Source organism: Rhamphochromis longiceps, linkage group LG22 (assembly GCF_057381845.1).
Source record: "Rhamphochromis longiceps isolate RC_006_pf linkage group LG22, R_longiceps_female_GT1.1, whole genome shotgun sequence".
In the NCBI taxonomy this organism is placed as follows: domain Eukaryota; kingdom Metazoa; phylum Chordata; class Actinopteri; order Cichliformes; family Cichlidae; genus Rhamphochromis; species Rhamphochromis longiceps.
This window is the reverse complement of record NC_140577.1, coordinates 4,795,612-4,813,763: the sequence shown is the minus strand read 5'-3', so window position 1 is coordinate 4,813,763 and position 18,152 is coordinate 4,795,612. Positions and strand designations below refer to the sequence as shown.

At 42.2% G+C, this 18,152-nt stretch overlaps 1 protein-coding gene across 1 annotated transcript in view; it reads left to right on the top strand.

Moving 5' to 3' along the window:
• LOC146643173 (CCR4-NOT transcription complex subunit 3-like) overlaps positions 1 to 17,605 on the top strand; it is a 42,162-nt gene extending 24,557 nt beyond the window's left edge. The window contains exons 8-19 of the mRNA XM_085395801.1: positions 2,184 to 2,312; positions 2,660 to 2,750; positions 3,910 to 4,043; positions 6,260 to 6,316; positions 7,460 to 8,408; positions 8,520 to 8,634; positions 9,009 to 9,159; positions 11,553 to 11,649; positions 11,884 to 12,085; positions 14,393 to 14,525; positions 14,848 to 14,973; positions 15,109 to 17,605. Of these exons, the coding sequence (XP_085251927.1) occupies positions 2,184 to 2,312; positions 2,660 to 2,750; positions 3,910 to 4,043; positions 6,260 to 6,316; positions 7,460 to 8,408; positions 8,520 to 8,634; positions 9,009 to 9,159; positions 11,553 to 11,649; positions 11,884 to 12,085; positions 14,393 to 14,525; positions 14,848 to 14,973; positions 15,109 to 15,207 (2,283 nt within the window). The 3' untranslated portion in view covers positions 15,208 to 17,605. The remainder of the gene's footprint in view (positions 1 to 2,183; positions 2,313 to 2,659; positions 2,751 to 3,909; positions 4,044 to 6,259; positions 6,317 to 7,459; positions 8,409 to 8,519; positions 8,635 to 9,008; positions 9,160 to 11,552; positions 11,650 to 11,883; positions 12,086 to 14,392; positions 14,526 to 14,847; positions 14,974 to 15,108) is intronic.
• The last annotated feature ends 547 nt before the right edge of the window (positions 17,606 to 18,152 follow it).

Sequence of the window (18,152 nt, the reverse complement as noted above, 5' to 3'; positions counted from 1 at the left end):
TTGTGAGCACGAATTTTTCGCCGTGGACGTTTCATAAATGAGACCCAGAGGAGTTTATTTTTATCTGTATCTTGTGCGGTTAGTTTAGCTGGCCAAAAGCGTAGGACCGTCTCTCTCAGCAGAGATCTTCAGAGTTACTGTTGCACTGTACTGCTGCTGTAAGATTGTGGTTTTCAGACCAAAAGTTTAAGGCTTAAAATTTCTTTTGGTATAAAAATCTTCACACAGGGTCTCTCTCTCTCTCTGTTGTGCTTTGTACTTTGATTTTTAAATGTTCAAGATGCAAGAAGGATGAATTTAAAAAAAAAAAAAAAAAAAAAAAAAAACAAGCTACAAAGTGTGTGCAGAGATAAAGAGGGGTTCTGGTTAAATCTTACGTTTATAGGCCACTAAGTTGGCTCCTATTAGGACATGTTGCCACTCGCCACTTTAATAGGTCCTTACTAATACTGAGCTGGACCTTCTCTTGCCTTCAGAACTGCCCTAATTCTTTATGGCATAGATTCATATATTGATTGCGTCACACAGTTGCTGCAGATTTGTTGGCTGCAGATCCCCGATATAAATCTGCCGTTCTACCGCATCCCAGAAGGGAGCTCCATTAGATTGAGATCTAGTGATTGGAGGCCATCTGAGGACAGGGACATGTTCAGAAAATCAGTTTCAGGCTACTCTGCACAAAGAGGAAGTACTGGCAGTATAAATATTTCTTATTGTTCTCTTTGGATGAAAGAAGCTCATGACTAAAATTTTTAACATGTTTTTTATTTTATTTTTATTTTATAATTTACAGGATACCTCTGGTGATGTTTTTTCCTCTCACTGTGAGCGTGTTGTTCTTCCAGCTCTGTTGTTGTCCAGAAACTATTAAAAACTCGAGTCCTCCGATACACACTGCTGCATTAACATCAGACACACACACTCTTTATTTTGTTCTGCTGCCCCAAATACTTACCAGAGCACCAAATGTGTTTTAATCTACAATTGAAAACGATTTGCTGCAGACTGCTGTAGCCGGACCGAAGAATTCATACAAAACTCACAACTTTTTTTTTATTTTTTTTGTTTTTTAGATTAACATTACAATATACATTATATTTTCAGTCTTTTAAGGCTTTATTGGGATCAAAATAGGGAAACAAAAAATAAAAGAAAACAAATTGTTTTCTTAATGTTAGAGCCAAATAAACTTGTATACAGGCTTGGACCGTTTCTTAATTACACTTGTGGCCTGCATACTCATGGACATGAACGTCATGGGGTAGTTTTGGATTTTCCCATTCAGAGTATTGCTCAATGCAGTAAGTGCTGTCAAACAAATCCTTCATATCTTTGAGGCTGTGTGGATTAGAGAAAACAAACTTGTGCAGCCGATTGTTTTTAAACTCATTAAAGATGTGTGCTGCACCATGATGCCACCCTGGAAAAAACAGTACAAGGATGATCTCATTAATTTCATGCTTCTAAGTACATATAAACGTCTGACTACAACTGTAGCTGTGGCACAAGAGGCCAAAGAGTTCAGGTGTATGTTGGAGGCTTGTTCATGCTTCTGACTGTTCTGGTGCAATGTTAAAATGCACTAAGGTGAAACATTAACACGCCACACTTGGCTGCCTGCACCAGCAGCCACACCAGACATTTCCATAAGAGTCCTGACCGCCTGTTTTAACAGCTGCTGTGTTGTTATAATCACATCAGCCCAGCTTGCTCGTGCACTCTTTTCTTTTATTCCTCAGAGGTATCTGGGTGTGTTAGTTTTATCTAAACTTATCTCTGGACAAAGAAACGCAATACATGGCTGAGAGCTCCAGAATATGTATGAAGCTTTAGAAATATTAAATATTGAAGTAAGAGGTGCAGTTATGCATGAGCTAGCTTATATGATGCATTAAGCCATAAAGTGCACATGTAGCGGCATGTTACGCTCGCACAGCCTTATAGCTGTCAAATGCTCCGGCTGCTGTATGCTTTTTTTTTTTTTTTTTTTTTTAGTCCAACAGTAAATAATTAATGTAGAGAATTGGCATGCTCAAACATGTTAAGAGATTTTCATAACACAGATATAATCAATGTTTGGACTTAAGCAAATTAAAAAGTAGATTGTGGGCCTGTGTTGCCTCCTTACATTACTTAAATTGCTGTTTTGTTTTTCTTCTTCTCGCCTATTTTTGGTTGTACAGAAGCAGGACCGGATCGAGGAGCTGAAGAAATTCATTGAGAGGCATCGGTACCACATCCGGATGCTGGAGACGATACTGAGGATGCTGGACAACGACTCTGTGCAGGTGGAAGCCATCAGGAAGATCAAGGTCAGAGGCTAGAGTGATTGGTGTTTTCTGTCCTTTTCTCAGTTTTAAACATAGAATCAGCAACTAAATGTTTGTACAAAGGCACAGTTTGTGTCCACAAGATCTTCTTCGGGTGTTACTTGCAGAAATAACTTATTCTAATTTAATTAGTGTGCCAAACTTTTCCTAAAAATTAGTTTTACGGCCTTTTTCTTTGTTTTTCCATCAACTAAATGAAATATTTATACAAAAAGTGTAAACCTTCATCAGATGAATTTATTTATATACTGCCACACACAAAATTAGTTTAAGAAATGTTGTATACGAAACTTTCTTGTAACTTTCCCTTCTATCTGCACTTTCCGCAGGATGACGTAGAGTATTATATCGACTCGTCGCAGGATCCCGACTTTGAGGAGAACGAATTCCTTTACGACGATCTGGATTTGGAGGACATTCGTAAGTAGAGAAGGAACCGGGGTTTGGTTTCTGAATTCACACTTTTTATTTGTTTACGTGTAATTGTGTGAATGCCGTGAGGCTGAAAACTCCCTCAGTTTTCAGCCGATTTTCACCATTCAGATTTTAAACTGTTCTGCTCTTTCTGCTAATGCCAGCTATATCTTTTGGCGCTCGTAACATTTATACTTTTTGAAATATTAAGCATTTTATGCCCTTTTTTTTGGCCCCTTGAGATGAATGGGACCACATCACAAGTGTCTATGCTGATTTAGCTCCCCGCGGGTGGGCTGTGTTTTAGCTCAGTGAGATGAGCACCCGTTCTCAGAGCGGGAGGCCCGGGTTCAAATCCCACCTATGGCAACAATTTCTTCAGCTAACAGTACAACTTTTTTTTTTTCTTTAAAGTCTTTTCAACACAAATTTCAGTTTCTTCACCTCTTTTCAGAAAAGAGTTCAACAAGTTCACCTCCTTTAAGCAGAAAGTTCAGCTTTTTCACCTGTTTTCAGCACAAATTTCAGTTTCTTCTGCTCCAGTTTGGTTTAGTGAGATGAGTAGCCGCCTTGAGACCAGATGGTGCAGGTTCGAATCCTACCTATGGCTGCTGCCCCACATCTTTTCCTCTTGCACTCGCTCCACCCTTTCAAATAAAGCAGTTTTCACCAAAGAGATAAGCTTCTACGCCTCTTTTCAGCAGATAGTTCTGCTTTTTTTCAGATTCCACTACACGGCATTCACACTGCATTTTCACAGGAAATGCAACTTTTTCTAGTTGCACGTAATATCCTCCCCGTATCCCCAGCATCCTCCTCTGTCACACCAACCATGTTTTCCGTCACTACATCCATGAATCTTCTCTGTGGTCTTTCTTTTTTCCTTCTGCCTGTCTGCTCCATATTCAGCATTTTCTTCTTCCAGTCAATCCAACGTCTCTATTCTGCACATGTCCAAACTCATCCTTTTATATTCTCCTTTCTAATCCCGGTCACTTCCAATGGAAAATCTTAACATTTTTGACTATATCATATATACATCATATATTATTAAAATGGCCCAAACCACAGTTTTTTGTAAACAGCTTTAAACATTTAAACCTACCAAAGTCTTAAAGGCCTTTTGACTTTCACTGACCTCCCTCTCTGCCTCTGCTTTCTCCAGCTCAGTCGCTGGTCGCCACTTCACCGCCGGGGCACTCGCACTTGGAGGACGAGATCTTCCAGCAGTCCAGCAGCACACCCACCTCCACCACCTCATCTTCACCCATCCCCCCGTCGCCTGCTACTTGCACTACAGTAAGAGAACTTTCCCCAGAGTTAGCTAAAGCTTCTGTTATGTGTGTGCTTTTGTCTGTGCTAGCTGTGCACTAATAAATAAAACACTGAGGGCTTTTTAAAGTCATTTAAAAAGGATTAAGAGTAATTTGGACCCCACTTGTTGCTCACAATCATTCAAGCTTTTCTGCATATTATTTGCATCCTTGATGTTCCCGTCCCCAGTGATATGACAATTAAAATTACTTTAAAAATCCAAATGAATAAATTAACCTGCTGCTTTTCCACCAAAAATAATCATCCAGTTTTATCTCATCACTGACTGCTGAACCTGTCACTAATGGTTCTATTGAAGTAATACTGGTAATCGAGGGAAATTAAGTCGATTGTTACACTCAAGTTGAGTCAATATCTAAAATATAAATGAAAGATAATTGCCTTTGTAGCTTTTGTAGTGCCCTGCCATCTGCTCTCATTGTTCTGTTGCGTTGCCTTTATATCATCTGTTCTTCCTATCCGCCCACACACAGTATGTAGTGAGAGCAGTTATTATAGGGCTCGTTTGTCTGAATAGAAGGCGTGGTATTGTTCCGCGCTGCTGATGAGAAGTTACACCGTGGCATTAAAGGGAATGTAAAGGATGAGGAAGGTCTTCAGTAGGCTGCTCTGACTCGGCTGTGAAGGTTTCTAGAAGTTGTTGAGTTTGTTCGACACAGACATACATGATGATAATGAGACGCAGTATAAGTTTGGATGTTTGTTTTACCTTAGAGTTTGCACTAAAAGTCAAATGTAACAAAACATCTGGGAGTCCCAAACTACAGACGGCTGTTCTACGAAGCAGAATCTGGAAGTTTTAGTGTTCCAGAGGTAGTTAATTTTATTAGCATTCACTTAAGCTACAGAGCTAATCGGTTCCAGAGCAGATCACGTGCAAGATAAAAGATCAACGCATGTATAACCACCCCCTACTGACCAATCAGTGCTCCAGAAAATTGCATCAGCATTCATTGTAGAACTTGTTGAACTTGATGCATGGAGGGTATAAAGTTTTTAAAAACCATCAAACATCAGGTTTTTTAATTTCTGAGTTGATACTGATCTCCAGTAAAAAATGTAGATTCAAATATGAAACTTTATTCCTATGTTGTTGTTGTTGTTTTGTTTTTTTTTTCCCCCTCAGTGGTTTTATTGATCTGTAAGGCTAAACATATATAAAAAAAAAATCCTAAAATAGGGCACCTCTTGTACTTGCTGACCTTTTGCACATAGTCTGAGCCTCAGTGTGATTTTTTTTTTTTTTTTTTTTTTTTTTTTTTTTTTTTTTTTTCCCTCCTCCTCAAACATTAAATCTGTACTTGCCCTGTTAAACACTGTCACGGCTGCAGCTTATAAAATACAGCTTACATTGTCTTTACCATAAACACGTCTAAGCAATGATAGAGCTGTGATACTGATAAGTCTGTTCACTTAGTCTGCCTCTTATGTTCTGCCAAAGCACTTACAATATATATATTCATACAGTGTTTTTTCTTCTTCCCATACATACACTCGCTCTACTTTGGCTGTAGCTGCTGTGTTGCTTTCAACCTGTAGTATGTGTTCACTTTGTTTTATTTTTGCGTTGTGCTTTGATTGTCTTTATAGGGTTACTCGCTCTGCAGCCAATTTTTAGAAAAATTCCACAGCTTTTTCCGTGACACACCTTTGTGTTAACATGCACACAGGAATGGGAATGTGGCAGGATGCACATTGCAGATAGTGGGTTGATTCTGATGTACCAACATGTACACAGACTAATGTTAATGTAAGTGCACGCTTCTTAAATTGAGGTTTACTTTGCATGTTTCTGCACACAGTGCAAAAATCTGAAATGAAAGATGATCTCCATTTTCCCATACACATAAGCAGCATAAGAATTAAGCAAGACTGAGAAGAAAAAATGTGCTCGTATAAAGTTGTTGATGGTAAATGCAAATTAAATATAAAGTGCATTAATTACTTAACTGCAATGGACAGCTATGGATACTTTAACCAGAAGAATTAAAACATGAGACCCAAAAAGCTCTGCAAAGCTTAAATCTGCTACTGCCTGCTTCTCCCCCCCCCCCCCCTTCTTCTTCTTTTCTTCTTTTTTCACTTCACACACATTTGCATTGGCGCATATGAGGATGACAACCATGGTGTTTGTCTCTGTGGCCCTAATGCCATGTGTGTTTTTTTTTGTTTTTTTTCAGGAGAACTCAGAAGATGATAAGAAGAGGGGACGTTCGACGGACAGTGAAGTTAGTCAGGTTAGTGTGAAGATGCCGAAACCTCTCCCAGTAAAGCAGGAGTGCCGAAAGCTCCAGGAACATCATTACCTTCTGAGATTATCATAAAGTGCTGCAGTTATCAGTTAATTTTCGTTAAGTAAATAGTCAGACGAGTGTGAACGTCATAGACTGCATGTAAAGCCTATGTAAGTGCATGCCTTAAACCAAAGTCCATCTGGACTCTGGTCTAACAACTCTGGAGTCATCTTGGAACCAGTCTGATCCTAAACAAACTAGGAAAGAGCCAGAACCTCAAACCACAGTATCCAGAGCACCAACACTGCTCAACACACCACAAACAAAAAGTGTAAAATTTCTACATCTTTACTAAAACACAAGAGTAGAGAGGTTTGCTACAACATAGCTGAAACTGTCATAAACATCTATGGTCATGCACCGGGGCAACAACATTAATTAGTATGTACTAATATGTTGCCTGTTTTTACTACTTAAATTTTAAGCCAACCACCTTCTTTGCTACTGCAAAGATTTCTATTCAGGATTCTTTGAGTCTCCTCACATGACGTGTCTGCTTAAACCTGCAATCTCTCCAATGTCCTGTAGGGGGCGATCCCTCTGGTTGCAAAAAGACGTCTAGTTCTACATGTTAAAAAAAGCCTTCATGGCAATGGCAAAAACACTTAGGTTGAGACTTGACAACAGGATTCTTCATAATGGCTACACCTTTTAAATACAGCCAATGGTGACAGCTATATATAAATGTTGCACAGTCTCTTTGTTATCTCCTTCATCGATGACTAGCAGGGGAAACAAAGCACTATCCTTTTCCTGTTTTAAGTCCACAAATGAGCCTGAAATTTTCATGGAGATTTTTCCCTGAAATCCCCAAACAGCATACTTATCTCATCTGCCTTAAAATATATTGTTGTGTGGGTCAGTCCCTCATGTTCAATCGAATCTTTGACTTTGGTTTATGATTTGTCCTCAGCGATAAATGAGCAGTGTTCATTGTACTGTAATTAAACAATGATGTGTTATTGGGCAAAAAACAATTGTTGTCCATCAGATAATGGAGCAACAAGAGCAGTGCTTTGAAAAGTCATTGATTAAGACATCAGGTTAATTTTTAATTAATTCATGTATTTTTTTTATATTTTTCAGTCGCCTGTGAAGAATGGAAATCCCTCCTCTTCGTTATCCTCTTCTTCCTCCTCCTCTGCTTCTTCTTCCGTCTCGGGACTGACCTCATCTTCATTGATCTCTATGGCGACCATCGCTGGGGGAGGAAGCAGTAGCTCTGGGGGCAACAGTCATCACAGCAACTCAGCAGGTCATCTCACCAACACTTCCGCTGGCAGCTACAGCAACGCCACCCAGCAGCCGCCGCACCCGTCAGCGCAGCAGCAACAGGCCAAAAACTCCGTTAGCTCCTCTTCCTCCTCCTCAGCTCCTATCTCCAACTCCAGCACCTCCACCAACAGCCACCCTGCCTCACTGGCCGCCTCTCCACCCAATGCCAGCACACAGGAGCTCCGTGCTTCAAATTCGCAGCCGCAGGCTCCATCAGGGTCCACGCCAACCTCCAACAGCCTGGGCCTTAGCCTGGGCCTCTCTTTGGGGAAAGGCATTTCGGGCGCCGTCACCACCAGCCCCATGTCCGGAGGCCTCGGCCTGTCGGGGATGCCGGCATCCCTGACGGGCACCATGGCAGGCCTTCTGTCCAGTAACACCCCTGCACCCTACGCTCAGGCGGTCGGCTCCAGCTTACCAGGCTCTTTGGGTGGAGTCAGCACAGCAACAACCAACAGTGCTGTAGGCTCCATCGGCAGCGGGAACATGACAGTCGGCGGGCCGACATCCTCGACAGGTCTGCTGGGTGCAGCGCCGGGCGTGGTTGGCTCTGGGATTCTGGGTTTGGGCTCTAGTCAGTCAGGGGTGCAGGGCTCATCCTTGGTGTCACCGAGCTCAGTGGGAGGTTTATCCCCAGGTAGCGGAGTAGGAGTCATCGGGAGCAACGGAGGCAGCTCGGGATCAGCAGGGAGTGGAGTAGTAGGAGGAAATTCGCTCCCTGTCCGACCACCGAGCCGACAGAAGCAGAACGGTAGCACTAGTGAGTATCTAATGTCTGCGTTTTTCCAGCACCTGTAGAAATAAAGTTTCAGAGAGAAATTACACCTGAGGATGATTTCTAAGTGCATTTATGTATTTGTTTTTATTACAGGTTACAGTGCTGTGGTAGCAGACAACACAGCAGACTCCGCCCTCAACAGTGCCAGCCAATCCGCCCTCAACAGTGCCAGCCAACCCTCATCTTTGACCTCTACAGCCAATCAGCCGTAAGTAGCCAAAACAGCTGGTTAGAGGACATGATTGTTTTTATAGAAGCATTTTAATGAAATTGACTGTCACCACTACCCTCTCCTTTTTGTTAGACTTTATTTCTTATTTGTCTGATTAAAAATACGCGTACAAAGCATCCTTAGAGCCGCTCAGATTCCATAGCTAAAATGACTGCATTAAAGTCTTCCTATATGCACTTCTAATTAAAAGCCTTTTAACCTTCGGCCTGCACAGGAGTATTTGTCAAAGGGGATTTTATTGCGAAACTTCTGCTGCTTGTGGAAAACAAGACTTTCTGTAACTTCTTTAGATTTGTGCTCCTTTTTGACTGTGACCCCAGCCTAAACAAATCCATGTTTCCTATTTCCAGTAAGGACACTGGTCCCAGTCTACTGGGCTCTATGAGTTTGTCATCCAACTCTCCATCCCCGGCCTCTTACAGCGAGGCCAAAACGGTGAGCGGCAGCAACCTGTTGAATGGGCCAATGTCCTACTCACAGCAGTCCTCCGACAGCATCAAGGTGAGACACATTTGAACATACGAAGGTGAACAGCTATGTTTTTAATCGTTTTGGGGGGATATGGGAGTTTGGGATTTGAGTGTTGTTTGCTAAGAGAGCAACTTAATCTCCCAAATCTCCACAGACTATTAATTTGCATGCAGACACAATAAGAATGGCCTTTGCTTTAATTAATTCGTTCTGCCAACAGTTAAATCCAAAGGGGAGATGATTACAGTCTCATTACTGCTGTTTGTTGATTAACAGAGCTGTTTAAAGCAAATTTCAGCAAACACTGAGAGAACAGTGCCAAAAATCAATAAATGTCGACACGGAGGAACCAAATACCTGCCAAGTTAGGTTGGTACAGTAATGTTTTAAAGAGGTATGAATATACACCGATCACACACATAATGACCCCTGACAGGTGAAGTGAATGACTCTGATTATCCCTTCATCATGGCACCTGTTAGTGAGTGGGGATATCAGGGACCAAGGGAACACTATGTGCTCAGAGTTGATGTATTAAAAGCAGGAAAATTGGGTAAAATTACAGATTTGAGCATCAGAACTGGACCACAGAGCAACAGGAGGCCTGGTATGATGAAATGGCTTTCTTTTAAATCTTGTGATTGCTGCGTGTTTGTGCCGTGCTTACCTGGGGACCATCTGGCATCAGGATGTACTATTTGAAAGAAGGCAAGCCAGCAGAGGCAGTATGATGCTCTGAGAAATGTTCTGCTGAGAAACTTTGGTTCCTGCCATCCATGTGGATGTTACTTTGACATTTACCACCTAACTAAGCATTTCTGTAGGCCATGCACACCCTTTCATGGAAACTGTATTCCCTGATGGCTATGGCATCTTCAGCAGGGTAATGCATCCACCCACAAAGCAAAAAATGGTTCAGGAATGATTTGAAGAGCAGAACAATAAGTTTGAGGTCTTGATTTGGTCTCCAAATTCCCCAGATCTCAATCCAGTTGCACAAGATGTGCTGGATAAACAAGTCTGATGCATGGATCCCTGACCTAGCAACTCACAGGACTTGGAGGAACTGGTGCTAACATTTTGGTGCAGATACCACAGCACACTCAGGGGTGGGGTTGAGTCTGTGCTTTGACGGATCAGTGCAGCAGAAGGGGGGCAAACAGAATATTAGAGGTGGTCATAATATTGTGCCAGATCATTGTAAGTTCAAAAGTGATCTCCAATTATACAGTGTTTCCATGGGGATATAAAAAAAGTAAGATCATTTGATTCTTGATGAATGAAATGTTAAAGCTGCAAAATCTGAATTACTGAAAACTTGCAAAAACAACAGTTTTTGCTGGAGAATTTGCAGCCCTGTGAATTTCATACAAACTTCCTGTTGTATAAAATTTCAAGGCGGTGTAAATCTGTAACAGAGCTTATAGAGTCTTTACATAAAAGTGAAGTTGAACCATGGCGACAATATTTAATATTTATTAGTATCAGGAGAAAAGTCTGTGGGATCATTTTAGCTGGTAGGTATTCGAGACTCAGTGTGAAGTGAATATTTTACCAAAATTGAAATGTTTAATTTGCCCAGTGTGAATTTCTTCCATTTCGTATCTTTGCATACGCACAATTGAGCTCGAGTTAGCCTGTGACTAAACGTACTAATTTCTTTGGCTTTAAGTTCAACTTTATTTTTATGGAATATGTTAGACTAACTCAGTGTTTCTCCAACTGATTTTGGATGATCTGAGAAAATATGGAGAGTAAAGTAGGACTTTTGTAGGGGATGTACAGAAACAAGAGGTTTTTTGATACTAGAGTGCTGACCTCCTTCACTAAAACTCATCTTCGATCTTTTTATATTCTTCATGATTTGGCACTCCATAAACAGTCTGAATGGCTGCACTACAGACCAATCTAAAGTATCTTTGAACCCCCTGGATGTGCCTGCAGACACGAGTACACACAACTTTAGGTCCACCACATAAAACCTGACCGCAGTCAACACACCAAACGAGAACAATAATTTCTCTATGGATGTGGTTTTAGTCGATTTTGTTTCTTGTAGTAACAAAAATCTCTGATCTAAGAGTTAAAGTAAATCACATTATTGCAGTATGATATTGAAGGACACTCTCCAAGCTATCCACGTACTTGCGAACATATAGTGCATTATTTTTGTTGTTGTTTCGTCATGTCATCTTGAAATCACTCCTCAAGCTGCCTGACGCTACGTCACATGCATCTTAGGAAGGGAGGGCACAGGAGCAGAGAAACCAAACAGCCCGAAAACTGAAGTCAAAGTGATTTCCATGACAACATTATCAGTGGTGCGGGAACTCGAGTTCCTGTGTTCAAGCAGGTATGATAACTCTGTGCACACGTCCTGGAGAATCTTTTTTCCCAAGTGTCTCCTTGTCGGTCCTCATCAGCCCCAAGAGCCTCTGAGCAGCCTCAAGTCCATGGCCGAGCGAGCAGCAATGAGCTCAGGGATCGAGGGAGATGTGACCTCCCTGCACCTCACGTCAGGTAAGACACACACACACACCTTGATAAAAAGAGATGGAGGGTTACCATAGAGCAGAAATAGAAAAGCTGTGTTTTAATGGAACAAAATGTCATCTCACCTCCCACTCTCAGCCGCCTCTGAACAAAAACTGCTGATGATATTATCATCCCTGACTCAACTCCACTTTTCTTTCTCTCCATTTCCAAAACCCGAATCCCTCTCATCGTCACTTCCCCTCACTCTTTCCTATTCAGAAATATTCCCCAGCAGCACTACGGCCCCTTCAGGCCCCCCATCAGGACCTCAGCCCTCGCTGTCAGAAGTCAGCATCCCCCCATCGTTGGGGGTGTGTCCGCTGGGCCCGGTTCCCCTGTCCAAAGACCAGGGCTACCAACAGGTCATGCAGGAGCAGGCGTGGACGCATATGCCACACCCATCCGACTCCGAGAGAATCAGGTGCAGTGAAATTTTTACCACCCACCTTTTCTGCAGTCAGAAAAAGCATCGTTATACACAACACACTACAGGCAGCTTCACAAACAAACAACTGTTTAAATTCAGAGGAGGCCAGGGTCAAGTCAGCTGTAAAATAAATAAATAAAAATAAAATAAAGCCCATTTCTTTACCTGAATCTAAGAAGACTCAGTAGTTCACTGCGGTACAACAGTGAGTGTCTACAGTCATCTGTAAAACATGGTGGAGACTCTGTCATGCAGAACTAAGTCGTACATACAGAAAGTCAGATTTGCATCCTCTATGCAATATAACCTGGAAGGTTACTCACTGATAATGTCTTAGTTCTGCAGCATGTCAGTGATCCCAAACACATCCCAGTGCAGTATATTCAGTTCACTGTGTTGAATAAAGGTGGTCATACCAAACATTGACTTTCAGGCTCATTAGTGCTGCACTTTTCTTCCCTCATATACTGTTTTCCACTCATAGCATAGAATGAAATGACATGAAATGTTGTACATGCACAACAAAACTGTGGAAATTCATGTTTGTGCACTTTCCAAACATAAATAAATCACTGTATCTATTCCATATTTACCCATTTACAAGTGACTTAACTTTTGACCAGCACTATACACTACAGTTGTTAAAAGATCTCCTCACAGTGACTCTATCAAAACATCTACGGATCAGATTGGACAAAAGCGCCTCAGCTCTTTGTGTAAACAATAGTAAAAAATATTTAAAAGAGCAAAATTCAGTCAACTGAAGTCAGTGGGAGAAACTGCAGCACAGGGAATAAAAACCCCACTGCTTTATTCGATTTGTGTGTAGTACAGTCTGATACTGGAGTGCTCAGTAATGTAGCCCACCTGTACACACACAGTCATAATTGCAGAAGTGATTATACTGGTACAGTATCTACAATGCAGTCAGCCCACACAGATACAATTGACATTTAAATCAAACACTCAAACCCTCTTGTCCCACAGTACCTGTTGTGCTTTACAGATGAGAGCGCGCGCGCACACACACACGCAGAGCGTGGATTTTGTCTTGTTGTGATTAAAACATGACTCTGTAATAAAAGCGTGACAGACGTGTTTGTTCCACCTGTTTCTTAAAGTATAATTTACCTTCAGCTTACACGCACACACTTGTTTCTCCTACACGCACAGAGCTCATTTCCTCCACGTTTGATTTGAAGTGCTCACATTAGTCAGACACTCGCACACTTTCTGTTCTGCTCCGTTTGTGGGACTCTGTTATTTTAGGCGCGCCCTCGGTGCACACAGCTTCATGGAAACAGACAAACTGGGTTTGTCATCATTCTAAAAATACTCGGAAAAGTGCATTTAGGTAGAGAGAGTGACCCACTGCTGAATTTTCCTACTTTCTGTGAATCCATCAGGGAAGGAAAATCTTTATATAGATCATTGTGTACGTACGACCCACATGTTCCTCAACATGTGACATCTCGGTCTTCAGATCACATGTTGGTAAAATGAGTCTGCCGTGAGAATAACTCTGATTCTCACAATTAAACACATTATAAATGTTAGGCTTTGATTTTTCTTACATTTCGACCAGTTTGTAGTTTCTGATGTCACGGTGTCAGTGGTTCTGATTGCCCATCTTGACTTGGTGTTTACAAATGGGAATCTCAACCTGTTGCTTTACTTTATTTTTGCACTTGTAGTGTTTGCATTTCTTTATATTTATTTTTTTAAAAAGCCTTAAAACAGAGCTTCACTTTTAACTGTGCAGAGACGATGGGTGAAGTCTGTCGATGAGGGTTGTTTAGGTCATGGAAGAAATCCTAATTGGTTATTTTGTTCTGCTTATTTTCAGCCCCATATTTTTATTCTCAAGCTCTACTAGAGTAGCTTAACGTGATTCACGGCTCAACAAAAATCCATCTGAGCTTTCGTAGAGCCCATCAGTTCATCTGCTTTTAAGGCCACCCTCTCTTTAAGCCACCTGTCTTCTGATTGGCTGCCCCTGACAAATGGAAGGTTTTAAAGGGAGGTGCTTCAGTACTTTCACCTTTTTCTGACAGCACATAAGTTTTAATTGTGGATTTTCTTAAACATCTAATATAGTTGAGATGAAAAACTGATTTTTAGGTAAAGATGTTTAAAAAAATGAGATCAAGACAAATTTTTTTTCATCTTTTCTGTTTCTCCCCCCTTCTATACTGAAGATAAGACTTTAGGAATGCAGCGTGTTATCTAAAAAGTTATGCTAAATTCTTGCCATTTTCGTCATTTATAAACCATTAACTCCCCTCTCTGTCTGTATTACAGGCAGTACCTGATGAGAAACCCCTGCCCCACCCTGCCTTTCCACCACCAGGTGCCACCGCCCCACTCAGACACTGTAGAGTTTTACCAGAGGCTTTCCACAGAGACCCTCTTCTTCATCTTTTACTACCTGGAGGTAAGCGGTGTTGGTCCGTTTCTGCTTAAATGTTGTTTACAGCAAACTCTTTCTGTGAGACTGTTTTAGGTTATAATTGGATCTGCTGAATCGGAATTTGGAGGATGAAGATGATTAGTTTAAATGAAAGAAGGGCCTGTTAGGGAGTCCAGGGTCAAGACTAAATTGATTACACTAAAGTCAGATTTAATTTAGGCTCATGAGGTATTTATGAATCATATTACAAGTAAAATTGAGGATTTCTTTCTCCTCAGAGCCAAAACGTGCTCCTAATTTAGTCTCATTTCTCAGCACTCGTCTTCTCCTCTCTCCCTCTCTGCAGGGCACTAAGGCCCAGTATCTGGCAGCCAAAGCCCTGAAGAAGCAGTCGTGGAGGTTCCACACAAAGTACATGATGTGGTTTCAGAGGCACGAAGAACCCAAGACCATCACTGATGAGTTTGAGCAGGTGAGAATCACATCTGTGTGTTCAGCCGCAGAGTTTAAAAATGTTAACGATATGGATGTTTCTGCAAACATTTAGTCGTGCGTTGACCGCCTTCCTCTTTGTCCTCAAACTTAGTGTTTTCTTTGCTTGTTTTAGGGAACATACATTTACTTTGACTATGAGAAATGGGGCCAGCGGAAGAAGGAGGGCTTCACGTTTGAGTACCGGTACCTCGAAGACCGAGACCTCCAGTGACGTGCAGAGAGAAGCGACAGGACTGACAGCTGAGAAAGTGAGAGATGGACGCATGGAGAAGGTTGATCCACCTGCTGACATTCCTGGATTTGACCTCAGCTCGCTGGGAAAAGGAGACGTGCGGGCCGGAGGGGGGCGGGCGGGTTTCGTCCCTCCTCCTGACCCTCCAAATCCCGCCTTACCATCCTCACACCGGCAGTGATAACCCCTCCCACTCCTATCATCTCCTCCTTTCTTCTTTCTATCTCTTCATCAGCAGGCCTTTTTTTTTTTTTTTTTTTTTTTTTAAATAAAAAACATTTCCTGGCTTAGACAAATCACACAAACACACACACACAAAATAATCACGCGTATAATGTTCTACTATCCCCTGCCCTCGACTCTGAGTTATCCTGTTAATTTGGCTTTAAAACTGTTGCTTCTGTTAGCCCCGCCCTTTAAAGGCCAAAGATTATTGGTCAGTTATATTCTCAGCGCAGGCTCTGTCTACTTTAAACAGACCAATGAAAACCTGGAGATGTGAACTCCATCAGTGAGGTAACACTTCTCAGACTTGCATCAGCTGAGAGAAATGAATTTTAAAATCAAGTGAGAAGCAAACGAGGACGCGTCAAAGAGGATGAGCAGCCAGCTCTTTTCTGCTTCATGAACTTGACAGCTGCTAATGTGACGCTTCGCATAACCTGAGACATAATGATGCTGAGCTTCTGCCTTGTTTTCCACTGGTTTATAATCCAGATTAATTTGGATTTGGAGTAGTGGAATAAAATGATAGCAGGGCTTCATATCCGTGGACACACATCATTTTCGTGCCCGTTAATACGTCAGTCTTTCTGCTTCAGTACAAATTAGGTGGAGAACTTGAACAGCCACATTGAATCTACAGTGAAATGCAGTTGGTGGCCAGATTATTAGGTACAGCTGTGCACTTAAATCGCTCTTCTGTAAAGTCGACCTTCATGATCAGTGTGGTTGTCTCCGTTATTGAGGTGTTAACAGTGAAGTATTGGTTAGAGGTGGTGCTAACCAGGCTCACCTGCACCCTTATATATGTAAAAGTAAAGCTCATCTCCACAACAACAAGAGCTGATTGGGGTCTTGTTGGAGTAACAGGAAGTCATTCACAATGAATGAATCTGTTTAAAAGAGGGAAAAAAAAATAAAAAAAAATACAAAATTTAGTTTAAAGTAAAAGTAAGCAGAACTAATGAAAACCTAATCATGAAATTTAAAATTATTTGCTGTTCTGCATTTTCGGATCTATTTTTCTAACTCGTTATATCATCAGACGCCGAAGGAGCTGAAATAGAGCAGCGGATATCAGATGCTGTAGGTGAGGCTATTAATGAATGAATTCATCCGCCTCAACAAGCGAGTAGAAGCTGGTATTTAGGCCTAGCATCTCTTCCCCCAGTGTGGCGGTTATCATTGGAATCACAGGTGTCAAGTTCCTGAGGTGCAAAAGTGTTGGATTTCTGTGTAAAACAGCTGATTAATGAGGTCACCTGCCCTGCTGCTGTGACGATGAGGCGTCCTTTTACAGCTCTGTGAAGCCGGAGCTCAGCAGTTAGCTTCTCTCTTCTGGTCTGTTTGGGAAAACAAGCAACCAGCAGCCGAACGGGTAAACACTGGTCGTAGGTGGCACCGCAGGCCTCGCTCGCACTCCAGAGGTCCCGTTTCTTGTTATTGTTGTTGTCGGTGTTTGTTTACTTGTGAGGTGGTTCATGCTTTTTGTCCGCTGGTCTAAAAATATCCCGCCCTGCCTACTCCCGTCTATCCGCAGAGGAGGAGTGTGACAACGCAGCCGGCGAGGTGTTGGTAGTAACTGTCTTTTACCTGGTGGGCAGCGTTATGTCATAGTTTCACAAAAATGGCTTCAAACTGGGAGAAGCTTGGACAACTCAAGTTGTAATTAAATCTTCTCCTTTCCCAGTTTTCTCGTCATGCACAGTTTAAATTTTTCTGCGTTCACTCAAACGCAGCGGAGGTGCACGGGGATCCTCTCACGACTACAATAATGGCACTTATGAATACCTGCTGAAAGCTCAGTCCACAATGTTCCTCTATAGAGTTTTTGTTTGTTTTGTTTGTGCACAGATCAGATTGTGTCCACCTTCGCTGCGCTGGCTTGTCGGCAGAAATTTTCCCATCCGGCTGCCAGACAAATATACGATCAGCTGCTCATGTCAGTGTCTGCACGCAGCAGAAAGATGCTAACCAGGTGCTTCTGATAGCTTTCAACAAGCTAAGCTACAACTTTATTTAGGTTTGAAGCTTTATGCCTGAAAATACGCCAAAATGTTTTCATCCCAAGACGTCAGATACTGGCGTTTTGTCTTCAGCAGTACAGACAGAGGGTCGTTTTTGCATCTCTGACCAGAGCAACAGTGGACACAAAGATCAGAGAGGCCATGAAGCTCCGTTTGGGAGCTTTGTGTCCTGCTCTGTCTTGTTTATGACAGATTACTGTTGCTGCACCCAAGGGGGGCTCAAGCACACTTTTAGTAACATGTGAGAACGCTAGAGTCCCCCGCGTTCTGATCAGACCTTGGCCGGTCTTTAATCTGCCAGCCCCTTAGTGCAAAATCTGTGTGCTGCATTGGTGATCTATCAGCGCAGCTCCCTCACATAAATCAAGCCAAATATTTTCAGGACTGCGTGTGGGCCACTTCCTGTTTTGTGCCACATGTGAGAACTGACAAGTGTTAGAAAACAAAAAGCTCCTGACCTGCTCTGTTTGTGAAATCAGCCTCTGTGACATCAGCAGCTTTGACAAAATTTCTCTTTGACGGCGTCGGTATGAGACCGGGCTCATGCTACACCCGACACTCGGAGCGCCTCACACCCTGGACGTCTAAAACTGAGCAGCAGGTTAAAGCCAGGGGACGTGATCCTCTTAACACAGAGCAGCTCCAGCAGTTATCATGGTGGGTGTTGGATGCTGC